Genomic DNA, 27,518 nt, shown 5'->3' with positions numbered 1-27,518 from the left:
ATTCAATTTCATGATAAGGGGGGAAAAATCTTTTGCAATTTTCAGTGAATAAATAGTTTGTCTGGAAAACATTTTTCAAGTTTACTAAGTATTATTACTCCTAAAGACTGCCTATAACCTTCTGACTCATCAAATAAAGTTTGATTGACCACTGAAGTGAGAAATAGGCTAGCTGTTCTGTAGAAAATAGAATAGGCTGCTGCTCGTAGAAAATTTGAATGAGCTTTGAATAGTGATGGTTTGTGATTTAGACATACTAGTCAAAACTAAGAACAACAAAAAGCTGAAGGAAGGATTCACTGCAGCAAAATGCTTATGCAAAGGGGGTTTATAGACATGTGAAAATGAATTGGTTACAGGGTAATAGATGAGGCTGCTTACTCTTAAAGTCTTGTTTGTTGTTTTACATGTCTTGCAGGAAAAGCTGTCTCAGGCTTTTTTTCTTATTCCTAGAAACAATTTTTGAGAATATTTCTAAGCAATGAAGAGCAATAGCAGATCACATTCAAAACGATTTATAAGCAACTTCTTAAGCAGAAATAATGCAGTCATGATTAGTACTCCTGAAAAATAAGTGGCCAAAAAAGTCATTGTGACTTCTGGTCCCTAGATTTTAACTAGATTACTGATAAATGTGTATCATGCATTATTGTCCCTTTCTAGGTACACTGCTTAGAAACTTTGTATTGTGAAACAGATTTATAGACTCTGTAAATTAGAAGAGATGTCTCTCTAAGAATACAGGCACAACTGTAAGTGAGCTTTTGCTACCTGTCCATGTGCTGTAGATGGACACCTTCACTACTACTACGGACAAGAATATGTTAATGCACCTGATCCTGCTCAGCCTGGTGATTGGGAGCAGCCAGGGGTGCTACTGTGAACATTACCCATGGGGGTCATGGTCTGCCTGTTCACAAACCTGCAATTACGGCACACAGAGTAGGCACAGGTAGGGCCAAACTACCTCACTACTTCTGTTTCTATTTATTCCCTGAGAAAATACTGCTTCTGGGGAGGGAGACCTGTGTCTGAAGCTGCAGCTTCTATAATGTACTGAGAAAAATTGTCATATCCAGGTGTTTACCAGATGAATAGATTGCAAGACTTAAAAACCCCAAAACTGACAACAGTTAAAGTCAAATAAAGGTTCAGCAGCATCAAATTAGATGCAATTCAGTGGTATATAATAAACTTCTAAGAAATCTCCACTTTTCCTTCTGGCTCTTTCTGTAGGTATTCTCTGGGACTTCTGGTATTCTCTGAAGTGATGTGAATCAAAAAGAATTGCTCTGTAAACTTAAGGAATATTTGGATTTTTTCTTTTAATCAACATTCTGCAACTACCTGTGATGTCTTAATTTTTCATCGGGCTCCAATAATTTTCTTTATCAGTCTTCACCCACAGTTAGAGAACATCTACTATCTGTCTATGATTCCTCCCTAGCATAACCTGTTGAATTTTTTTTTTAGACAAATAAGAATAGATGAATATTATCACCAAAACTTCTGTGACCGGCTGTGCACAAAGCAGGAATCGCGTGCATGTAACCAGCAAACATGTCCTATCAACTGTCAGCTTGGAGACTTTGGCCCTTGGTCAGAATGTGACCCATGCGTTAAAAAACAAGTAAGTAGAAAATTGTATTATGTGGGTTAAATGCAAGAAAATATGCTTAAGAGATCCCTTTGTTTCAGACATTCAACTTTATGGCAATTGATCTGCAAAATGACAGTTTAAGTTAGCAAGGGAAATTGGTTATGAAACATAACAGCAGAAGAGGGAGAGAACAAGGTAAAGTAAGCAGATCAGAAAGGGCTGACTTAGTAGAGTAAATCCATTTATGAGAACTTGCCGCAAAAGTTCCATTGTCACAATTAAAGATGCGTTTTCCACATAAAGGATTAATTAAGCTGTAGAATTCACGTGTCTGTTTAAGCAGGAGAAAGTAATCAAATTTTTAGTTTATGAATAGCATTCTGTTTGCTCTAAAAACAAGGGAAAAAAAGAGTTAAAAAGAGTTAACTAGCACATCCTAATCTCCGCTGGCTAGAAATGCTCAGGCTATATCTTACACTGATAGTCAGGTTCAGTTTAAGATTGCTGTTAAGAAGTCCAGAGCACCATTCCCCCACCCTTTATAGCTGACCAAAACCCAAGTGGATGTCCTTAATATCTCTGGAAGAAAGCCCCGGGACAATGTTTTTTTTGTCTTGGGCTTGTGTCTGTTGGCTGATGGTAGACTTAGGGGTGAGATGGCAGAGAGGGAAGTCTTGAAAAGTCAGATTCAAGTGCATTTGACCTAAAGAAACCAAGCCCTGGCAAATGTAAGGTTGTAGGGAGTGGAGGGGAGCAGAGTGAAGATTGGGGTAGTTACATGACTGGTGGGTCTGAGCTTGAGGCTGACCATGAGAGCAGCTCTGAGTTTCTGTGCAGACACAGCCTGCAGCTCTCGAGTGTCCTGCTCAGCTTCAGAAATCTGCAATCTGCACCTGAAAAGCTATCTTTAAAAACCTGTCAGATATCATAAGTGTATATTTACATACATATATCACTTTCTGATGCCCATGCAGGATGAGGAAGACGTGAAGAAGTTGTTCTAGGCGTGAGATGTGAGCCACCCGGTGGGGTTCCCATCCTGCAGCTGGGATGGAGAGTATGGGAGCAGAGCAGGGAGAGAGTGGGAGACAGCAAACAAGCTGCAAGAGCTGAAAGGGGGCATTGCTCTCAATGGAACTGAGTCTTTATCAGTGTCAATATCCTCTTAAATGGCTGAATTTCTTACCTACACATCCATATATAGAAGGATTGTTCATTTTTATGAACTTTAAGTATTGATGCAACATATTTGCTGCTTCAAGCAAAAAGGTGCTTTTGTAGACTCCATTTTTCCCTCCAAGCTATAAAGATCACTCCTTGTGTCCTTTATGAATATAATCAACCATCAGACTGGAGGATGTGACTCCCAACGTGAGTGTAAAGACTAGCGTAAGCAAGGTTCCCATGAGAGGGGAGGGATGAAGAAGTGGAACCTCACACAAATACTACTGGGAGTGTTATGAATCCCAGAAGGAGTACAAGGAAGCTCAAAAGCTTTCAGATGGTCTGGTGTTGCTCCTTGCACTATCCATTCATAGTCATTTGGCTACTAATTTTTACTAGACATTTTCCTGCATTGTTTGACTCCAGGGTCTGTCTGCAGGAAGGCAAGTAACAGAATTCTGCAAGGAACTGTGCTTTTCCAGTGGGGAAAAATTCTTAGAGGACGAACTGTTCAGTCACATGCAGATAAGTTTCCACATCCCTTAAAGTGGAGTGGAAAGTTATCTGAAGTGATTTGTCTAGCAGCCTTCAGCTTTATTATTCTGCATGGAGGATACTGACTTGAGGAAAGAAAACTCAGTGACCTCCAGATCTTGCTCCTAGATCTTCTTTAGTAATAGAAACTTTCAGGAAAAGCATTTTTATCCTCACCAATTATCCAGTGCTTCTCAGACAAGAGGCCTCCTGTGTGGGAGCCAAGCCAGCTGGTTTGGAGATACATGGCACTGTCAGAGTATTTCTATTTCAACAGAGGTGATGAAGAACAGGAAAAATCTCTGTAAGCCTGTTCACACACCATTTCCTACTGTACCTTTTAAACTCATGATACAGGGACTGATCTTTTGATTCCTCCAGTCATGTAGCCCAGGTTGTCAAGTGCTTCATCACATATGCTGCATCAGGGTTATTAAGGCTCTTGGATTTCCGTTCCCTGCCTGCCTTACCTGGGATGATGTTGCGGTAGGTAAGGACAAAAATAACTGATTATTTTGTTCAGGGCTCTGGTTTTGGTAAAGCTTCAGCAGCACTGAGGCATGTGTCTCTGCCTGTGGTGGAACTTAGCTACAAAAACAGCTCACACAAACAAATCTGGTTTTATTTCTTCTGCCCTTCAGTTTCGTGTCCGGACACTCCTGCGACCATCCCAGTTTGGGGGTCAGGCCTGTACAGAGCTGCTGGTGGATTCCCGCCCATGCTTCCCAACTAAGCTCTGCAACATAGTGGAAGTTGACTGCAAGAATAAATTTCAGTGTGAAAGTGGTAACAATAATCTTCATTGTGTAACTGCTGCATTATTGGATAGTCAAGAGATTAGACACTGAGACAATAAAGGTCCAGATGATCCAGATCTTGTAAATTCCATGCACAAATTCCAGGAAAAAGAATCAGGGAGGAAAGTCTACTTAAGGATTTCATATGCATTAGTAGCAGCTTATGTTTGCAGTTTCTTCTGTAACTAAAAGTAATTCAAGTGCAATCTCTAGCCTGAGATGCCAGTATGACCATGATAGCTAGTTATTAACACTGTTCCAAAAATATTTCTTTGCACGACTTTTTCATGTACAAACATATGCATAGAGTTGGAACATAAACTTGCACTATTTTTATTATATTAGTGAGTATTTCTTGTTTGCTTCAATTTAAATATACCTGAGCAGCCTCAAAACAACTTTATCCACATGTCCTTTTGCTAAACCTTAAATTAAGCCTTTGCAGCTTCAAAGCAAGGCAAAACTGGTAGACCTGAAACAATCATTTCTTATTGGAATAATCTAGCCATTATACTGCCTCGCTGTTAATTGTCATGACAAGTTCACACCTTCACCAGGGAAAAAGACGGACTGCCCTTTTCTGCATTCAGACATGGTGAATGTTTGCATAAAGTTTATTTCTGCTGCTGCTTCTCTGGTGCAGGTCGCTGTATTGCAAAAAAATTGGAATGTAATGGAGAAAATGACTGTGGGGACAACTCTGATGAAAGAAATTGTGGGAGGAAAAAGACCGTGTGTAACAGAAAGTATGAGAGCATCCCAGGTGTGCAGTTGATTGGCAGTGGGTAAGATAGCTTTGCTTATTTTTCATAAACTTGACATTGTTATCTCACTAATTTACATGAACAAGATAATCAGCATGTGAGAGTATCCCATTAAAACACATAATCTCTCAAATTCTAATTTACAAGCAAATATAAAAATGCAACCAAACCATCAGGCTAGGACTTGCCCACTGCATCTGCCAGTTCTGCCCTCCACGGCTGGCGTACTGGATAAAGAGCTGTCAGGGAGCATTGCTCTCTGAGTGACTCTTTCTGCCTCACAGTGAGTTCAGCATCATGTACTGGCAACTTCCAGCTCAGTTATGCCAAGTGCTTCAGAAATTTTGAGGATGTTCCTCTACAGATGTTTGTTTGTTTATGACAAATTTCACACAATACCAACCACCACCTCTTCCAGGCTACTCATTTAAGCAGTGTAAAATGTAAATATGGAATGCCTGTCCCAAGGAGTCTTGCATTTTTAAATTGAAGTTTGAAGTCAGTGCACTCCGGTCACATCACTTACGGTAGGAATCGAGAACTGCTTGTTCATTTTCCTAGGCCATTTTTAGGTGTTTCCCTGCTTGAGTGACTGTCTCCTACTGACTTTGGGATTATCTAGAGGGTTAGGCACTGCTGGAAAGTAGGAAGCAGGATTGCTACTACAGACTTTTTCAAGTTAATTCAGTATGAATGAGTTCTTGTAGAGCAATGTTTCAAAGCAGTAACCTAACCCAGATGGTCATACTGTTTAATTCAAACCTACAAAATCTTCAGCGCAGCTATATGCCACTAAATGCTTCAAATATATATGTCTTTCTGGGATTGTTTAATCTCTGGAAATAATTTTTTGTCAGATTTCACATTCTGGCAGGAGAGACTCGAGGGGAAGTCCTAGGCAACTCATTTAATGGAGGACAATGCACAACAGTGAAGCGCAATGAGACAAGGAAATCGTATCGTCTTCCTGCAAACCTGGAGGCTGTCAGCTTTCAGGTATTCTCAAGCAGCAACTCATTGCCATAATCACAGTCTAAGTTATGCACTCAAGTCTTAGGCAGTTATGTCTGGTTTAGAACAAGATTTCTCAATCTGGTGAGGCCTGAATGTGCTTCACGTGATGTGTGGAAATGGGATAAATTGAGCAGTCAGTCAGTCACTCCCTGTTTACTCACTGCGCCATGTATCAGAGTCAACATGATTGATTTGGGTTTTTCTCCTGCTTCGTCATGTGATCGTCTTTTTGTTTTGACTTGGTACCAATGGCCTTGCTCCTAACCCTGACATAATCTGGCCAGAGGCTCGTTCAAGTCCAAAGCTCATTTCAGCATCACTGCTCTATCCTTGCAGTACCAATGGCTGTCCTAACTCCAGCTTCCTTCCTTTCTTCCCCCAGCTTTGGGCTCCCTGAGCCATTTCAGCCTCTCAGCCCTGCCTGTTCTCTGCCTAGCCCCTCTGAAGAACACCAAAGAGAAGAGGCAGACATTGAGTCTGGGAGGCAGGAGGACAAGGACTACACAGTCTGGGGAGGAGTCTTGCAGAACAGGCCAAGGAGAAAATGAACCTAACTTGTATCTTATAAAAAATCTGGGAATCACTGATTTTTTTAGACCTTATATTTAGTAAATACTTTGAATATCATGGCTAGGGCACAACATCTGGCTGTGCACATACCAGCGGGCCCTGTCTGAAGCTAATAGATACTGCACTGGGAAGGAAGGAATGCAAGAAGTGACAAAAGCTCAACTTATGGATTAAATTTGAACAGCTGATTTTTGCCATTCGTGCTGTGAGTTTTTAGTATTACTTTAACAGAAGCAACTGAACAAAGGGCATCCTAATAGGTTCAATGGAAACTGTAACTGGATTGGCCTTGACATGTAGATTTCATCAATAATGGTGAAAAACTGTTGCGTGCAGAAATACTCAATGGGGAAAAATAAGCTTTGGTTTGCCCAGGTCTCTTTAAAGCTGTGTGGTTTATTAAGTTACTGACATCCATTTGCAGAACTGTTAAGGGTTTGTGAATCACATATTTGAGAGTGAATCTATATCTTTTAACATTTAGAGCAGCCTTTGGTATAGAAGGGTCACTAGATCAGGCTTTCTTCTTGTAACTCCAGTGTGTTTTCACACAAAAGCATATGAATTCTTGGTGGATGGAACCAGACTGGGGGAATGGACCACCTCAGCTCCCAATGTCCTTAGCAGCCCTATTAATTAAACAAGTGAAGAGGAGTGAAAAAAATTGAATCTTTCAAACATGCATGGAGATTTGCCTGATTTTTGGGAAATGAGTAATTTCTGAACTGATGCTAAGGTTATCTTGGTGCTTTGAACAAAATCATCACTGAGGTTTACCAACTTGATTAGGCAGATTCTCTCCACCTCCCATTAGTTCATCATGCAGTGTGGGTGCTAACACTGCAGGTATTAAGACTCTTCTCTGGAAACCTGTTCATACCTCTAGGTGAGAATTAAGAAAAAAGGACAGAACACATCAAGCTCTTTGCATTGTACAATGTAGAAGCAATGGGACTGGGACTTAGTGTCATAGTGTGGACATAGCATGAAGGTCTTAGAGTCTTTAAAAAGTGTGTTGAAACACTTGTTGAATATTATTCCTAAGCTTTGGGACATGGGAGTGGGGAATTGTAGAAGAAAATGTTACATGCTTTTTTTTTTTTTTTTTCTTGTATAAATGCCTATTGTAAGTCTACTTATCTTGTATTCATGTCTCCTATTAACCTTTCTCAGCCTTATCTTTTGTGTTAATAACAGTTTTTTAGCTTACTGCCACATCTCAAATAAGCAGGCATGTTTTTTTCCATTAAAAAAACCCAAGAATTCGTTGCATAATAAGTTTACATTTTGAACTATTAATTGGGCAAATGCATTTTGCTTTATTGAATCTCCAGGTAATAGATGAAGAGGATGACGTAACATCTGATTTCTACAACGATTTAACTCCCCTGAGTGATAGCATTCATCGAAGTAGTTCATCCGCTCATGGTTCTCAAAGATCTTCTGGTATCCCATATTTATTCTCAAAGAAGACACGAGTTACAGCCACATCATCTTCCTCCTTCAAGAAAGCCATTGAAGCCTCATATGAAAAGGTAATTGAATGTTGCCTCCAATTTTTTCCTTTCATTCGATTTCTGTCTGCTCATTTCAGAACTGAGCTACCAAAAGCTATCTTCCTTATGAAGGCATTGGCATTACATTTTTTTAAAAAAAACCCACTAGAATTATGCAATATAAGTTTCGCTTCTGACACTACAGGATGTTACTAGTTGTGACACACCTTCTGTCATAGTTCAGCCCGGATCGGGACCAGACTACACAGTCTCTCTTACTGCCCACACCCTCCGAGAGAACAGGGGGAGATAATACAAGAAAAATGGCTCGAAGTTTGAGATAAGGACAGGGAGAAAATCCTTAAAGTTACCCTTACAGGCAAAACAGACTCAACGTGGGGAAAACTATTCATTTATTACTACAAACAGCAGGATAATGAGACAGAGAACAAGATAACCTCCCACCACCCCTCCCTCTTCCCAAGCTTAACATTATCTCTACTACCTTCCCCCCCCCGAGCGGCACAGGGGGGAAGAGGGAATGGTGGTTGCGGTCAGTTCATCACACATTTTTTTACGCCGCTGCTTCATGGTCGGGGGAAGAACTCCTCACATTCCTCCCCTCCTCCAGCATGGGGTCCCACCCGTACGCCACAGTCCTTCGTGAAACTGCTCCGGTGTGGGTCATCTTTTCCATGGGGTGCAGTCTCTCCAGAATGGCTGTCCCAGCGGGCCCTTCACGGGCCGCAGCCGCCTTCAGGCATCCGCCTGCCCCGGGGTCCTCCCCGGGCTGCAGGTGGATCTCTGCTCCTCTGTGGGCCTCCATGGGCTGCAGGGGGACAACCTGCTCCACCACGGTCATCACCACAGGCTGCAGGGGAATCTTGGCCAGGAGCCGCATTACTCCTTCCCCCTCTTTCTGCACTGACCTTGGCGTCTGCAGCCGTTCCTCTCACAAGAAAAGTTCTTCACAACTGGCTGGCAGACGCCTCTTAGGTTCTCTTCACATCATCCATCTCACCTCCTCTCCACTTCTTGCAGTCAGGCTGGGACGAGTTGGGCCCAGTCAGCCCCCTGGCGAGAGGCTAGAGGGTGAGGCCTGCAAGGCCGATGAGGCCTGCGCCTCACCCTCTGCGCCTCTGCCCCCGCTCAGCTTCTTTACATCTTCTCTTCTCTTTTTTTTTTTTTTTTTCTGTTTTCCCCTTCTTAAATAAGTTATCACGAAACATTCTGCTACCAATTGGCTTGGCCTTGGCCAGCAGCGGATCTGCCCTAGGCCTGGCCGAGTCCATTGAACAAAGGGGAGCGACTTCTAGCAGTTTCCTACAGAAGCTACCACCGCAGCTTCGCCTCACTAAACAAAACCACAACACTTATGAAGGCATTGGCATTACATTTAAAAAAAAAAACACACTAGAATTATGCATTAAAAATGTTCTCTTGTGACACTACAGGGTGTAACTGATTGTAACATACCTTCTGTGATGCAACATGCTTTTCTGTTTTTAGTACAGAAATCACTGTCTTATTCCACTTAAAAAAGCATTTATTTGACATAGATTTGAGATTATCAGATCACATAAACCAGTCCTTTCCCTGTCCTAGGTCTAGATTAAGAAGGAGTAATGTATTAATAGTAGCAGACCACTCTAGAAGAATTGAAGTGCACTCAGGAATGTTACACACGTGCATGTACTGGGAATTAATCTAGCTTAGTTTTTGACTTGGTAACTAACTTGCATTTCGGAGTCTCATTGCTGCCAAGATGCACTGGGTCATAAAGGTAATCTCAGAAATAACAAATCCATAGAAAAGTTTCTGAGAACAGAAATTTTTCCCCATAAAATTCTACACCTTTACTGCAGATGAATACTGTGAGATATAAGATTAGGTACTTTTATAGTTTAATGGCAGTAAAGAATGGGCTATTTTTTGCACTTCAGCATGGAAGAGGCCATAGGACTGACTGAAACTAAGGCCTATGGAAACTCAGGAGTTCTAATACAATTAGAATGAATCTTTCACAAAAATGTAAATCTTAATATATGATTTCTGATGCTAGAACTTTACTGCAGGCCTTGCTGACTTTGTTAAGTAATTTGACTGCTTGAATAGTCTGTTACTTGTAGTTTGAATTGAATTATATTGAAGTTCCAGCATCTGGAAACCTGTTGACTTTAATTCCCATGTAGATACTCATATACAGGTCAAGCTGTTCTTTTGTAAAACTGGTAAGTTTATTTTGGGGGAATGGTGGCTTCTTATTGGCTTAAACCCAGATCAAAGCTACTTATGGAAATGTTATCTTAAATGAAACCTTCACTGGGAAGGTTTTTTTTTATGTATGTTGGTTTTCAGCACTGCTATCACGAAATCCCAGAGAATCACCTAAAAGAGTCAATAACTTAGTCTGCTGTTGGCTGAAGATAACACAGGCTAAAATCCCTTCTTAGTGGATCCATAGCAGGAACTTTAACTTGGGTCTTCCTCATGTTTTCTACTGTATCATATGGGAAGCCTCTATTTTTATCTCTATCAATATGAATTTTACTTATATGTGTTTGTAGGTAGATGTACACTTACATATATTTGAGAGATCTGTAAATGAATTTGCAGCACTTTCTTAAATAATGAAAAGAAAAGTTTATATAGATCACTTGAAAGGAGAGGGAACTTACCTGGGCCTTCGGAGGTAAGATTCAGACCTATATATTAAACTATGTGCAGAAGGGTTTCACATGAGCATCCCAGGGTCTCTAGAGGACCCTAGCCACTTGAAAGGTCATGCATTTTTCCATATTGGCATATGGAAGAAATATGAAACCTTTACATTCTTCAATTTTGATTTTACCAGAAACTTTTTTTATCTAAGCTGAACAGACCTCTAGTATGTCTTCTTGGTTTCTGATCCTCTAATCACGGTATTATAGAACAGTAGAATAGTTTGGTTGGAAGGGACCTTTAAAGGTCATCTAGTCCAATGCCCCTGCAAGGAGCAGGGACATCTCCAACCAGATCAGGTCGCTCAGAGCCCCGTCCAACCTGGCCTTAAACATCTCCAGGGATGGGGCAGATTTGGGCAACCTGTTCCAGTGTCTCAGTACTCTCACTGTAAAAAAAAAATTTCTTCCTTATATCTAGTCTGACTTTACGTTCTTTCAGTTTAAAACCATTACCCTTTGTCCTATTGCTACAGACCCTGCTAAAAAGTCTGTCTTCTAAGCCACCTAAGTACTGATAGGCTCTAATAGAGTCTCTGCAGAGCCTTGTCTTCTCCAGGCTGAACAACCTCAGCTTTGTCAGCTTGTCCTCATAGCAGAGGTGCTCCAGCCCTTTGATCATCTTTGTGGCCCTTCTCTGGACTTGCTCCAACAGGTTCATGTCTTTGCTGTACAAAGGATTCCAGAGCTGGATGCAGTACTTGTGGTGGAATCTCACTAGAGTGGAGTAAAGGGGCAGAATCACCTCCCTTGACCTGCTGGACACGTTTCTTTTGATGCAGCCCAGGATGAGGTTGGCTTTCTGGGCTGTGAGCACCTATTGTTGGCTCATGTCCAGCTTTTTATCCACCAACAGCTTCAAGTCCTTCTCCATAGGACTGCTCTCAATCCTTTCATCCTTCAGTCTGTATTGACTGGGGGCTGTCCCAACCCAGGTGCAGGACCTTATACTTGACCTTGTTGAATCTCCTGACGTTCACATGGATCCAGTTCTCAAGCTTGTCCAGGTCCATCTCAGTGGCACCCCATCCCTCAGGCATGTCAACTGCACCACTTAGATTGGTGTCATCTGCAAATTTGCGGGAGTGCACTCCACCCCACCATCTATGTCATTGATGAAGACATTAAACAGTACTCATCCCAATATGGACCCTTGAGAGATACCACTTGTCACCAGTCTCCATCTAGAAATTATGCCATTGACTGCTACTCTCTGGATGTGACCATCCAGACAATTCTTCATTCCACAAATAGTCCACCCATCGAATCCATGTCTCCAGTATAGAGAGAAGGTCAAAAACCTTACAGAAGTCCTAACAGATGACATCCATAGCTCTTCCCTTGTCTACTGATGTAGTCACACCATCAGAGAAGGCTGCTATGTTGATCAGGCAGGACTTGCCCTTGGTGAAGCCATGCTGGCTGTCTCCGATCACCTCCCCATCCTCCATGTGCCTCAGCATAGCTTCTAGGAGGATCTAGGCACAGAGATGATGCTGACAGGTTGGTAGTTCCCAGGGTCCTCTTTTCTATCCTTTGTAAAACTGACTGCAATGTTCCTCTTTTCATGGACAGTGGCTTGGCAACTACCTGCATCAGATTCCTCAGGACTCTGGGATGCATCTCATCAGGTCTCATAGACTTCTGTCTCTCCAAGTTCCTCAGGGATTCTCAGATCTTATCTTCTCTTACAGTAGGAGGGACTTTGCTTCCCCAGTCCTCATCTTGCAGTCCATCCACTTAAGAGGTGTGCAAAGAAAGATTGCCAATGAAGACTAAGATAAAAAATTTCTTGAGTACCTCAGTTCTCCTCATCTGTTGTTATTAGTTTGCCAGTGGTGTTCATCAGGGACGGTACACTTTGTTTGACCTTCCTTTTCTGGCTCAAGTGCCTACAGAAGCCCTTATTATTACTATTTTATTTTTTTTCCCAGGGAACTGGGGTTGTTTAGTCTGGAGAAGAGGAGGCTGAGGGGAGACCTCATTGCTGTCTACAACAACCTGAAAGGAGGTTGTAGGGAGGCAGGTGTTGGTCTCTTCTCCCAAGGTAATAGTCATAGGACAAGAGAAAATGGCCTCAAGTTACGGCAGGGGAAGCTTAGATTGGATACTATGAAATATTTTTTTTTACTGAAAGAGTGATCAGGCATTGGAACTACAATTAAAAAATTGTTGTCTCCAAGATAGCAAGCCATCCCCACCCCTGGGGATGTCAGGCAGGGACAGACATGATTCTGTGGCAGCTCTGCTTATGATATTTGGGACGAAAGATTACTCAATAAGCATGTTTGGGTGAAATCCTGCTTTGTTGGAGAATTTCCATTTAGAACTACTGGTTTCAACATCAGTCTGGCACAGGTTCTATTTGGCTGCTTTTGTTCAATGAAGTGCTTTGTATAACAAAACTGAGCTTGATTCAGACTAGGCTTTCTTTGGGAATAATTATCCCTGATCTACTAATATTTTGTATTAAAACCTGGTACTCGCGGGTCAAGATTGCTACAGCCACTAAGGTTTACCACTGTGATTAGACATGTTGCCAGAAATTATTGGAGACTTTGGAACCCAATATCCTGGGATTGTTCTACAAGTGAGAATGTCCAACATTGTTCGTGCCTCAGAGATCTAACATAGAAATCACTAGATTTGATAATTGTAAGGTAATTTGCTGTAATACAAGCACTTAATTGCTAGTAATAAAAGCACTTAAGATACTTTTACTAACAGAAAAGGCAAATACGAAATGCATGCCAAGCAGAAATTCGTATTGAGCATGCAAGTGCATGCTAAAACCAATTGAGATTTTAGAATCAATATTTGCCAGAGTAAAGGACTACAATTTTTTTTGTGTCATAACTGAAATGTCACCTGAAAATTGAGGATCACACAAAATCCCTAAAAATAATGTTACTATAGGGTATTTTAGGAGCTGAATATAATCTGGTAATTGTTAACAGACCCTATTTCTTCCATTCTTATTCTCACTGCATCAGAAAGATGAGTATCCTTAGCTTATTTCCCAACGTGCAAATGAGAGCACTGAAATGAGTGGTGCTGTGCAGAACTGAGAGCTGATGTCCAGCTCAGACGTTACATTGCTCAGTCCTAGCTGGGAGAACTCCATGTCTAGATGCATCCTTGTGCAGCCAAGTGACCTTAGAGACAAAGGTGGAGTAGAGTCAACCTACCAGCAATGAAATTCAGCACAATAACCCATGTATAAATCAGTAACAAATTGTTTTGTAATATATCTTTCCTATCTGCTAGTTGGTCTTTAGCTCCAGTTTCCTGCCCCTCCTTTTGTTCTTGATCTCTTGATTTGTCCTTGTGCCGTCAGTTACCTTTGTCGCTTTATAAATCCCTTCTTTCAGTATTTTCTATGTCTCTCCTTTCTGCTTAGATAAACTCCCACATAAACAGCCTCTAGCATTTCAAAAATATATGAATTGGCTGTTTCAAACCCATCAGTTTTTTATAAATGTAAGAGATGTTTCCAGTTTTGAACTTTCGCTTTTTTTTTTTTTTTGCCTCTCGCATTAACATCCTGACACTTGAACTCAATGAGATCTTTATCTCTGTGGTTTAGTTTTAGTTCTAGCAGAGACTTTATAACAGTGAGTTAGGACGCAAGATAGCACTCACCAGATTAGTTGCAAACAACCCATGGATGCTTGTAAACTGAAGCCTTTCCTCTGAAACATTTGGTTGTCTTACCAATTGCTGGTGTGTTTGTTATGGCAGGAATCCATAACATAATCCTTTTGCTTTCTGCTTGGCAGGTGCTAATTTTTGAAGGGAGTCTTAATTTTTGTAGGAATGCTATATACTCCCACAATGTAAAGGAGTAATGAGTGTTGTCCTTGAGAACCTCATGGGGCTCTTGAAAACACCAGGACTAGTTTGTTCATGGTTAAAGAATCATGATACACAGGATTAATTAGTTCTTGCAACGTATCTCAGGATATACTCTTGACTCCTCTATTTTCGGCCATGAACTCCCTATGAAGGTACTAAGACTCCTCTTCTCTTATTTCTAGAATTCCAATTTTATTAGAGTCCATAAAGTTATTTCTGTTGCAAACTTCACAATGAAACAGTCAGATCTGCAGCTCTCAGATGTCTTTCTAAAAGCACTTAACCACCTGCCCCTGGAGTACAACTACGCTTTATACAGCAGAATATTTGATGACTTTGGCACTCATTACTACACCTCTGGGAAGCTGGGTGGTTCCTATGACATCCTTTACCAGTACAGCTCTGAGGAACTGAAGAACTCAGGTATGTAATCTTTAACAAGAAAATATAATTATTTGTTTGCCAGCTTTTCTTAACGCTGTTTTTAGGTCTTACACCACATAGTAAGTTCTCCAACAGCAAAAAAAAAAAATCCTTTAGACTTGCATAGAACCAGGAATTACTCACACTGCCTAAATATAGAGCAAGAAGAAATATTTTAATTTGAAAAGTTCAAGAGCTTCCTTACTTGATAAATGTCATCATGTTCAGAGAAACTTCTTAAGATCTTCGGATCACAGCCAGGTGCCACCAGGAAAAGGTGTTCCAGCACATTTCAGTCTGGCACTGAGGTCTGAAAGGTGCAAGTGGTACTTTCTGGGATACTGTCATTAAAGTTGTTGGTTTTGATTAGAAACTAGCCTAAAAATATTCCCGTGACTGCCAGACTGTCAAAATGAAAAGACAATACCACAAAAGTGGTAAGGTTAAAAGCCGTGAACCTTCATGGCACTGCTGTAACTTGCATGGTTATGGGAGGGTAACTGAAGGGGTGGTAAGCATGGCTCAGTCCAATGCTGTTTGTACCTGGGGAACCGGGTCCCTACAGTAGTGAAGTAGATGAGGAGCTGGGAGACCTGCAATGCCTCACCTCGATGTGGGAGCCTGGGGACGTGGTGCTGTCATGTAACATGGTTATAGTGATGAAGCAGCTGCTTTGTGGTATTTCTAGGCCTGGCAGTGGATGAATCAACGGAGTGTGTCCGAAGAGAAACAACAAGGCGTGTGCTCTTCTGGAAGAAAAAGAAAGTCAGTACCAGATGCACTACAAACAGGATGACTGTGAAACACGAAGGTGACCATGATGAGAACAGGGCCCATGTCCTGTTACTTAACCTGAGAGATACCATTCTCCTCAGCTAGGTGCCCCAGGTGACCTCCCAGCTTTGCTGAACTACAGATACTCTTCCACCACCATCAGAGGAGCCAGTGTTTCATTGTCTCTGAAGCAAGCACTGGAAACATTCTCTTACTTGCAAAATAAATTATGATGTAGGAGCGCTCTTCCTCTACTCTGGAGCCCCATCACTAGGGAGTTGGTGGCACTGGCTCTTCCAGTCAGTCATATGGATCTGACAAACATTCCCTGTGGCCCTGAGTCCAGGGCCAGGTATGCTGAACTGGGAAATGGACACTGCCAGAAACATGTGATTGTGACTAAGTCTCTAATCTTCTTTAAGGGTTGCTCTGGGCTCACTGAGAGAGTTGGGCAGCAATGACACACTCCCTGACCTTCCCCTCTCATCTTCCTCATGCCAAGTAGACATCTAGGTGCAGGAATTCACTGGCAATGCCAGAAACGTGTCTCAGGAACTACAGAAAGTTGCTGCATTTCATGCAAGAATGGCAAAAGTCATGTTCTGGATCACTAAAACCAGGAATTTAATCACCTCCACAATGTTTTTGTCCTCATTTTATGATCAATTTCCTTTATTCAGGTGTTTACAGCTGGGATTAAATATCCTGCCTTGCAGTGTCTTCTTCTACAGGAACCTGCTGTATTCTCTGCATTTTCCACAAGAGCCTTGTGTAGTTCTGAAGTCCCAATTGGAAGACTATGACATGCTGCTGTCATAGCAAGGATTGTTTTTCTGAGCTTAGACTTCATTCTTCCAAGGGTAGCTTAAAAAATTAATCTTAGTATATTCTTTTATACCCTCTTACACTTCTTCTTAGAACTCTGTTGTTACATCTGCTGGTTTTGGACACCTTTGTCTGACAATACTGTGATGAAATCCCCTTTCAGGTTCCATTTTGGAGTCAGCTGAAAGGTCCGTCTCCCTGGTGAAAGGTGGCAGGTCAGAGTATGCAGCAGCTCTGGCCTGGGAGAAAAAGGGAGCTTTTCCAGGACACGCTGTCTTCACAAACTGGCTGGAGTCAACAAAGGACAATCCTGTGGTGATTGACTTTGAGGTAAGAGAAGTACAAGAAAAACATTGAGATAGTACAGCACTCACCAGTTAGCGGCTCTGCACGTGTTTTGTCTTTTAAATCAGGATGATGCTGCGTGTGATATGAATGCACGTACATATGGACATAACAGAAACATACAAAACATTTATTAGAACTGCTTATGCATGTCAGGTTTTAAGCCACACCAGGTTTGCATCGTTCATGGACAGTAAGAGGGAGGAATATGAGTGGAGGAGGAATATGAGGGAGGAATTTGAGAGGGAGAAATACAAGACAGGAATATGAGAGGAGTAAGAGGGAGGAGTACGGGTGCATTACTCCAGCACCAGCAGGAGCTTAGGCATGGGCAGGGATTAGTTACCGTGCAGGAAAGCAGTGCCTGATGCTGGGAACACTGTACTCTTTCCCTTGTCAGGCCCATGTTGCAAGGTATGGCACACAGATAAACTGAAACAAAACAGCAGTCCCCTGGTATCCCTGTCTTGCTCATTTAATGCAGCGTGCCAGTGCTGTTGTGAGTGCACTGAGCTGCCTGTCTCCCTGGGTGGCACAGCAGCCACTCAGCAGCATGGGCAAAGAGTGGAGGCAAACAGCAAAACCTGCCTGAATGCAGCATGCAGTGATGTTTCTCCTCCTGCAGCTGCTGAGCTCCTGAAGGCAGCATAAGGATGCCTCACATGGCAGGGATCGGGTGTAAGCAGACTCCATGTTTTCTATGGTGTCCTGAATTTTTAGACAGGGTGTCCCACTTGGTTGGTTTTCCACTGGCTCAATGAGCCCTGAATTGCTAACATAAAAGCAATATAAACAGGATAATACAGATGTATAGTACTGTTATGCTCCATTAAAGCATAACTTCCATCACACTTGATTCCTGTGTGATATAGTTTCATATGTAGGCTCTAGTGCCTTTAAAATCCTACAGGTACCCCCAGCAGGACCCTGCTGTGTCTCGGTAACTCCTTAATGAACTGCTGTCTACCAGGTGTCGCCCATTGTGGATTTGGTGAAGAACGTGCCATGTGCCGTGACCAAACGTCGCAACCTGTGGAGAGCCCTGAGAGAATATGCGGGCAGGTTTGACCCCTGCCAGTGTGCCCCATGCCCCAACAACGCCCAGCCTGTGCTTTCCGGGACAGAGTGCCTCTGCTTGTGCCAGGCTGGCACCTATGGCAAAAACTGTGAGACACGAGCTCCGGGTTACAAATCAGGTATTTGGGGTGATGCTGTCATGATATAAATATGGTCCTTCTAGTATCTATTTGTTACGGATGAGTCTGACAGAACCTTCCCTTACTAAATCCATAGCACTTCTTGTCACATGGTGATAATCAGAAAGTATAAGAATAAAGATAGGATTAAAAATAAAAATCAAAACTGAATAGACATGGCTCAAAAGAAATTGTAAGACATGGTAAAAGATTCCTTAGCTACATATCTAAGATAATAGGAAATCAGCTGTTCAGCAATAAGGACAAAGTTGAGATCAAAGATAATTGATGTAAAAATTAAGAAACCTATTCCTTAGTTTTCCCTATAGCTTATTAGGCTTAAGACTAAATGGCCAATGGAGATATAAATTGTCAATTACACTGTGGACAGAAAACTCAGTTGCCTTAAGGAAAGGGAATATAATCATAATTCTGAAAAATGTAAAGAACAATTTCATGCAAACAGGTTTTTGAATCAAATTGGCAATAATGCCATACCTATGGGAAACAGAACAGACTTACAGTGTTATATTTATTATTACATATATTTGTATTCCAGGACCAAAAGGGGACAGAAGGAAAAGTCACTGAGACAACTACACGTCTCATTATCTGACCTTGATAAAGAAATATTTTTAAAGAAATAAGCACTTGAAGATATGCAGATAGAGATGAATGTAGAAAGTGTATTGCATGCAGAAAATAAATGGTGTGTAAATAAGAATTTTTATATATGCTTCATGGTGGCACAGACAAAATACCCCATGGGTAAGATTGTCAGCATCATGAAAACTCAAACATCTGTGTGTGCAACAGAATAAAACTGGTTCTGGGTTTGAATGTTACTTGCAATCAAAACTAGAAAGGAAGATGTATTCTAGGTTTTCATGAAGTAGTTGGAACTTGGCTGACCGTCTATTTGGAAAACTTCACATTCTACAGACAATCTAATCCCTTAATATTAACCATTTAAAATCCTCTGAAAATGGCTGTTAGAAATTTACCGCCGTCCCTCTTGTATGTGGCCTTACATGAAATACTATGTATGGCACAGATCTACCAAAAGATGGTATTTCTTGTATTTCTTGCAGTTGCTGTAGATGGCCGCTGGGGTTGCTGGTCTGAATGGAGTTCCTGTGATGTTTCCTTCAAAACAAGAAGGACCCGGGAATGTAATAATCCTTCCCCGATGAACGGCGGGAAGCCCTGCAAAGGTGAACGGGAAGAAGAGGAGGACTGTTATGTCTCTGTGTTCACAGACAGGTGAGAAGATGGTTCATCAAAAAATCTCCATAGTCATGGGGCAGAGTTAATGAGCCCTCCAGAATGGCTTTGTGGCTACCAAGGAGAAAGAGCAGATAAATCTCCTGTCTGAACTTTTGTGGTGGGGGCTGAGAGAAGAAAATGTCTGAAAATCTTCCCAACTTGCTTCAAGTTTGGATTTATTTATTGTTTATTCCTAGAAAATTGCTGATGAATTACATACTAATGTATGCCTGTAGAGCTCTTACGCTGCTGTGCATGGCTTCTTGTCCAAAGTCATGGATAACTCGTCTACTTCCTTTCATAGGAGTTCACAGTTTCCATTTTTTTAATATCACATTCTCTTTTCTTAGAGGTGTAGGTCTGAAGTCAGTCTCAGAGAGAATTCCACTGAAACTACCAAGCTTTTCATATTCCTGCTTTAAGCATGTCTGATGTACCAGTGTGGCACGGTTTCAAACCAAAATCGTAACTCCAACCCCAAACTATCTCAGCTTCTTTCATCTTTAAGAGCAAGGCTTTGTACAGATTCAGTTTTTCTACTGAAACCAAGAACTGAAGCAAGATTTTCATAATCCCTGCTGTAACAACTTCAGACGAGATGCTGGAGTGCATAGGAGAGGATGAAAAGCAATGGGCTCCACAGTTTTTCATTACTCGTCTCGGCTAGACACCACCAAAGCTCCTGACATTCTGCCATTATTATTTGGTGACACCAGTGCTTAAGATACACCCTTACTGGCAAGTTTTTACTTTTCAGAGGTGCTCCTTGTATAAATGATGATGAAGCCAGGAGAGAAGAGGATGTCTTGACCGGTGAACTTGAGTCTGGATGCTCCAGGCCGGACCCACCAGAAAATGGCTTTATCAGGGTGAGCATGAAAAATGAGTGATATGGAAGGAAAGCATAGTAATTGCAGAGCTGGGAAACTTTACCACATCTTTGCTACATGTGCCTGGTACCCAAGCCAGCTACTGTGCTAGTGAGCATGTTGTGGCATGCTGTGGGACTCTACTCCACCAAAGTTCACTAGCAATTGAAGCAAAAGGTAAAATCCATTTGAAACAGTGGTCCTTGAATTCTCATTTTGTAACCATGACATCAGTTAGTGAAGGTGGACAAACCTATCATTATATAGGTGAGCTGATGACTCCTCTTTCAGAGCAGGAAAAGCAAGCATTCATTACATCATATCATGGGGCTTTTATCATTATGTCTTTTGAAAATGTCCAATCTTGTTACCATAGATTCTTGGGGGGCTTTTTTTTTTGTTTCTTTTTTTTCAGAATGAAAAGAACCAGTATGCTGTGGGGGAAGAAGCTGAGATTGCCTGTGTGAGTGGTCATGTCCTCAGTGGCTATCAGTTCCTTCGGTGTCTGCCAGATCAAACCTGGACACAACAACCTGTTGAATGTGAACGTAAGAAAGAGAAAACTAATTTAGCCCAGCAAGAAAGGAGAAGTGGAAGAAAAATAGACAAAATAGATTTTAATAATGGTTTTAATAAAAGAATCTGTAATGATATCTGAAGAGATAGCATTTTAAGAAGGTATTTCATTTATTCACACTAGAGATGGCAAAAACCTACTGAGTCATTACCTCATCCCTCTTTCAATTCAGAAGTGTTACTATTATGTGCTTTGTAAGGATATTGTGATATTCAGTGCTTTAGAAAACCCTCAGATGGATGCTGTGAGGTCCTTCTCTTGTCTAGTTTCAAATATCTTTAACAGAAGGACTCTTCTTTTCTTTCCAGTCTTATATAGATATCTTTAAGTTGATGACAGTTACACTGAAGAAAGTGTTCTTAGAGGAATTTGTCTACCACTTTTTATATTAAATGGTTGAAGTGTCTCTAACCACCACTACCCTCCCAGGCTGCCTTGAAAATCCCCACAATAAGTCAATGTCTTGAAGTATTTATAGTCCAATTAAGAATTAAGGATCAGAACTGACTGGGGTTTGCTAACAGGAGAGATTTATGTAGTTTTCTAGAACTCAGTGTGACTTCACTTACTTAGTGTTCGTTCTATCAAAAAAAAATTTACCTGAACATACTTGTGAGCTTTCTAGTGCCATTCATTTCAGTTGCTTTGTTAATAGCTGCATTTACAAAAGAAATATTACAATATACTGTTAATGTAATTCTTATTATTTTTAAACTGTAAAATTTAATTTCTTATGCTAGCATACATTAGAAAAACATTGTATTTAGTTATTGATTGAAAAATACTTTTAAAGACTATACTGACATGACAGTGCACTGAAAATTTCTAGACTTAATTATGCTAAATATTTATTAGTGTTGAATATCAGTCAAATGTTCAGTGTTATTGAGTGTTTTTATGACTGAAAGCTGAAGCATTATGACTTGCTGTAAATATCCACACACTCTAAAAACAACAAGAATTATACTTTTTTCTTTTCTATTGCAGCCTCAGTATGCCTCAGGCCACCAACATCTGACAGTGTCACAATTTCCCCATTTAAGCAACAGTACAACAGTGGTGAAACCATAAAGCTGAGCTGCCAAGCTGGGTTTATAGTCACTGGTCAAACACAGTATACCTGTGGGAAAGACCTGTCCTGGATACCTCCTATTTTGAGACCCATTACATGTGAAAAAGGTTAGTATGCCTGCAGAAGCTTTACTGTTTCTATACTGCTAGTATCCACAGCACAGTTTATTTTAGCTAGCTAGAGCTAGGAGGCAGATAGTTGTCGTGAATGAGAGATTTAGATACTTAAAGAGCCACTGTCAAAGATATTAGCATAAGTAATTTTAATATGGTATTGTAAAAGTGCAAGTTCACAAAGTCCAATAGCAAGGTTCACTCTGTTAGTTACTGCATGGAAAAGCATACAAAGGAAAATTGAGTTACACTCGAGTTAGAATGATTCACAGAGGGAGAGACCGAAGATGCAGAGTAGCGAGTGCCTTCCAGTTGAGTCAGAGGTTCAGAATGGACCCCCATGCTTTCTAAGCTCCTTCTCAGAGAGGAGTCTACGTGTGGTTAGGTCCAGACTTGGCCTCAGACTTGGTCAACAGTTTATGCCTAGGAGTTATATATGCAGAGTTTGTGTAATGTTGCACTAGCATCAATTCAGCATATGATCAAGTTACTAAGGCAAAATCAGTTATCCTACTACAGGGTTATGTGTAATTGGTCACTTACCAAAGATCTGCTGTTGGTGAAAGATCTCTCTGCCTTGAGGAGCAACCTTGAGGGGCATCCCAGCTCAAGAGGAAATCACCAGCATGCAGCCACACTGCCTAGCAGGGAGAGGCCCTCTTAGGCTCTTATTTTTATGGGATAAAGTGTTTGGCTCATAGTCAAATTGCATGTGGCGGGGACAGGTGTGCCTGAGATGCCTTGTACCCACCACTTTCTTTGTTCTTTGATAAAGGAGTCTTGGAAAAGCCACCTGCTATTCATGTGTCAATTGCATGGTCAGTATTCCAGCCGGCGTTCCAAGCGGTATCCAAGCTCAAATGCATCGGTGCTCACTGGGTTACTCCACTCCATTGTGGGTTTTCAAAGGACTGGGGGTGTCCATGGCCCAGCCATGACTCAGACCTTTACCTCCTCTGGAGCCTGGATCAAACTACCACCAGTTTCATCAGGGAGTTGAACGCACCAATCACACTGGTTTTAAGACATATAAGAACTGTTCATTAATTTTGCTTTTACTTTGTGCCTACCACAGTGCCATAGCCCCAGATATCTGCATTAGGTTCAGAATTTTTGAGTGCAATGTACTGTACAATTTGATTATGAAATTGGAATACTGTAACAGTTTTCTTAAAAACAAAGCAAATCCCAGCTGTATTAATGAGGCTTTATGAAAGCAAAGTAGAAGAATGCTTTCTGTGGAAACATCAGCGTCTCTTCTCGAACGGGCTTTTCCAGTAATTTTTGCAGATTGGTGTGTACTTGAGGAATCCAAATCACAGCAGCTTTTGAAGACAGAAATATGGGATAAACAGAAATAAATCCATTTTAGGTTTTATGACAGGAGTCTAAGATATTTCAGTTCACTTTGTAACTAGTTACAATAACTCTCACTCCTTTGTTTCAGATGTGCAAACTAAGATTAGAGGTGTTTGCAATCCAGGACAAAAGCAGGTTGGATCTGAGTGTGTTTGTATGTCTCCAGAAGAAGATTGTGGGTAAGTTAAGTACTTTCATTAGAAAAAGAAAAGTTGATGTTTATAGACTGCTCATAGACCAAGAGTCTATTGCAAACAAAAAACAGGAAGAGTAATAAAAGACCATAGCAATTCAGGGCTACTCGCTGTTCAGATATTAGACAGCTAGGCTTCTGTGTCCAAATTACAGCTTCATTCATAGCCTATGCAATAAATGAACAAGAACGTTAACCAAATGGCACACCATGGTGCATCCTTTTAATCTACATCGCCATCTGCTGGTGAGGATCCCCACTCTTCATTTTCTTCTCTTTATTCCTCCAATTTCTATATTTTCACTGTCATCACCTTGCTATAATAGGTCATGCTCCTTGTGTTTGACTCACCTTTTTCAGACAAACGCTGCAAAATATACTGTATGTTTCAGTCTCTAGAGCATATAAAAATATTTAAGACTTGGATTTACTGTCTCTTTACACAACGTGACCTTCACAGACCTTGCATTGAGGCTTCAAGTGAATAGATGGTTATCTAGATGATTTTTAGTAAATGACTGGCCAGGCTGGAGGTGTGGCATGGGGCTGGAGGTAGGAAAGATGAGCGCAGACTGAATATGAGATAGGCTGTTGTAGGGATGATATCAACAAACATTCCACCACAGGGCTCCTGTGTAACCACAGGCAAGTCCCTTGGCATGGGATTCATCTCATTCATGTCAACGCCCAAGTAACCAGATATCTTGTCTCTCAAGAGTTCTTGGGTAGAGAAAGAGGATGTTCAGAGGGTGATAGACGTCGTCAAAAGTACACAGGCTGAATCCTCTGATAACTAGAGTGGTTTTGTTGACTAGAGCTGTAAGCTTAACTCAGGGAGCTAAACAAAATGAGCTGTATTGCTCCCTCTCTTTGAGAAATGACTAAGCTCCCCAGGGTGCTGCTGCCTGGAAATGCCTGCACTTGCTTAGGATGAGCCTACTCAGGAACCAAGTGCAATGCAGAAAGAAACAACCAGCAGCATGGCTGAGCTTGCCTGCCATTGGTCCCAAACTAACTGTGCCTCAGAGGCAGACTTGCATACACAGCTGCAGGGCTGCATTAACCCAGACAAGACACCTCAGGGCCTGCTGAAATTTCTCATGCCTTGTGCAGGTAACACCTCTTGTTTTCTTGTGCAGGCATATGTCCTTTACCTCCCATCTGCTGGACAGGATGTAAGCTTCCTCATCTCACAGCACTATGCTATATGAGGCCCATGTCCTGCAGTAGCTGGGACAGCCTTCCAAATTTAGATAGGTATCCAACCTGGCCTTGGCTTTGCTGTGTTTCATCTGATGCTGGTGGAGCGTTTAGAAGCACAGACTTGTTCCACAGCCTGCTAAAATAATTTTTCTTTTTCCCTTGGGGCAGCTACTACTCAGAAGACATCTGTGTGCTAAATGCTGTTTCTGAACAGAATGTGACCAAGCCCAGCTGTCATTATTCAGCTGAAATGTGCCTCGGAGAGCAGTCATTTCATTTCTTGCATGCTGGCCCTTGCCATGGTGATTCCAACCTATACTGGGCTATTGAAAGGGCAAAGCTCTCTACAAACAGCTTGAAGAAAGTGCCTTGTGGCTATGACACCTGTTATGACTGGGAGAAGTGTCCAGGTATGACTTCTGAACAGTGGCATTTATCCAGCCCTTTGGATCTAAAAATAAAATGTGCTAACTCCTTCACTGGTCCAAGAATGGGATTTGCAGACATTGTGGCCCATCTGAGCAATTTACAGTGAGAGGAGTGTGAAAGTGTGGTCAGTTTCGTGTCCCTGCTACCATGTGTTACACTTACAGATGTGCCTTTTCCTGTAGGCACAAGTGGTGTCCTGGTGCCACTTCCCATTAGGAAGGCACAAAAGGAGCTTGCAGATTAAGGGAACTTCTTCAGGAGAGATAACATTTGAATCTTTAAGGACAGAAACTTAGTTGGCAATGTTATCAACCATTCCTGTGAGTCATTCTGTTCTTCAGGAGTTAATTTGGGCCACACCCTCTGTAAGATATAATTAAATTATGAAATTTAATCATGTTACTACTTGAAAAGCAAAACTGGGGCCATCAGGCTTAATGGGATTTTAATGGTAAAATTTGCAAATACCCATGTGTGAAAACTGTGTTTATTAAGAGTTTTAATGAAGTAGCTAAGCTGGTGAAATCCCTAAGAGGATTATTTTCTAAACACTGTTGTGCAACTTGGCTATTTACTGTGTAACTTGGTGATAAGAGCAGTGGGTTTTCCTGTAAATGTCTGAGGTGCTGGCTGACTCCACGCACATCAAGCGCTTGCCAGGAAAAGGCTGAGTGGCAGACATGGTTGTTCCTCCGCATGCTTCCAGAGACAAATATGATCTTTATCACACCTTGTCTGCTTATGATAAATAAAGCAACAACAGTGTGCAGCAATCCTAAAACCCTGTTTTGAAGGTGCAAAATTTATGCAGGACGCGATTTGAAGTAGGTGGCTGTAAAATTGATGCCTGAGATGATGTTGTTCCTTGTGGGGCTTAAGCACAGAACACAACCAGGTGTGGCCCTTGAGGGGCATGCTGTAGTAGATCTTCTAGGCACCTTGGGGTCCTGCAAAGGTGGTTATAATTAAAAAAAAATATATATTGACCTTATTTATTCCAGAGACCCTAAGAAGCCTAGATCTGCTCTTACTGTGGAAGTGGCATAAAGTTGGATCCTGTGCCAGCACCTCAGAGTTTTTATCTCAAAAGCCTACAGAGAAGCCCTATTCAGTGCAGAAAAATGAGAGAGAGGAGAAAAATACATTAAATAAAATAAGTTTTCATTGTGGTGCTCAAGAGGAATCTCCTCCTAACCATCTCTCCAAAAGTCCTCTTTCTCATGAGTATGCACAAACATTCAGGAAATGGAAGCTTTGGTTTTCCTGAAAACTGGTAGTTGGTATCAGCACAAAGGCAGAAGATACTGCAATGCCATGTGAAAGCGACTAAATGGAGAAAAAACACATATTTTTCATGTGTTTCAAGAAAGGGAAGGCAGAAAGTTAGTTTCCTGCCTAGGGGATTTCTGAGAAAGAATAGAAAGAGTCAGAATCTGATTAGAGCAGAAACGGGTAATGAAATAACCGTCAGGACTGAGCTTTACCACAGGCCAGCAGCAGGTAGCTTAGCATTCATAAATGGAGCTTTAGTGAAATCGGAGCTGACACAATATGGACCTTGAGACTCCATTTCACAGTAACATTGTGTGCAAGGATAATCAGGAACAGAAAGCCAGCTTACTATCTTTTTGTTCAGAAGAAAGGTCAGGGAAAGTCTGTGGATAAAAATACTTAGATACTTCATTTCTGCTTCTGTATGGGCCACTGCTGCAAAAACTGATATTTAAAGCTGCTTTTGTCTCTGTTCCTAATACCTTAAAATCTAACATATGCTCAGTAAACTTTTTGTAGATAATGTAGCACAAACCTCCAATAGTGTTGTTTTTCCCTGTTGGACCTCAGAACCTCAAAATATAAAATATGATTTTAGTCATGAGATTTGCAGCTAAAACTCCAGCACGTTCCTCCCCAGACACACAGACCCAATGCTCCTGCCTGCTGCCTTACCAGTGCCCTAAAGAAGAGAGCCGCCTTCACTGCATCCAGATGGAGTCGACAGGGAGGAGGAGGACAGTCAGTCATTGCATGCTGGCAGCCATGAAGTGTGCTGGTATCAAACTGGAGGTGCTGGAGCAGGGGAGCTGCCTGGCATAACTCATCAGCTCTCCTGGCAGCCACCATGACCATCCCACTGAGCCACTCTGGGGAAAACTTGGCGGGTTGTGAAGGACAAGCACATCTACAACAAGGCATGAAGAAAAAAAAAAATAAAGCTTACTTAACAGATTTTTGGGACAAGAGTGGCAGTGGGCTTTTTTTTTTTGATCTGAAAATGATCTGGAGTGTGGGGTATAGGAATGGCTCTCACTGCTGGTAATTCTGTGGATGTACAGAGGAAAGGAGGAGGGTGGATGGGAAGG

General features: G+C 41.5%; 1 protein-coding gene across 1 annotated transcript; it reads left to right on the top strand.

Moving 5' to 3' along the window:
* The first annotated feature begins 788 nt into the window (after nt 1-788).
* On the top strand, nt 789-27,384 carry C6 (complement C6). Its single transcript, XM_086770603.1, has 17 exons — nt 789-952; nt 1,474-1,630; nt 3,940-4,084; nt 4,739-4,880; nt 5,717-5,855; nt 7,778-7,978; nt 14,697-14,937; nt 15,626-15,748; nt 16,700-16,866; nt 17,852-18,077; nt 19,169-19,340; nt 20,101-20,212; nt 20,628-20,760; nt 21,777-21,968; nt 23,422-23,512; nt 24,898-25,139; nt 27,071-27,384. Exons 1-17 carry the CDS (start codon nt 789-791, stop codon nt 27,250-27,252), a joined length of 2,829 nt encoding a protein of 942 aa, XP_086626729.1. The 3' UTR covers nt 27,253-27,384.
* The last annotated feature ends 134 nt before the right edge of the window (nt 27,385-27,518 follow it).

The sequence above is a fragment of the Chlamydotis macqueenii genome, chromosome Z, assembly GCF_036417535.1.
Source record: "Chlamydotis macqueenii isolate bChlMac1 chromosome Z, bChlMac1.mat, whole genome shotgun sequence".
Lineage (NCBI taxonomy): Eukaryota > Metazoa > Chordata > Aves > Otidiformes > Otididae > Chlamydotis > Chlamydotis macqueenii.
Note: the sequence above shows the minus strand (reverse complement) of the source record. Positions and strands in the feature narration are given on the sequence as shown.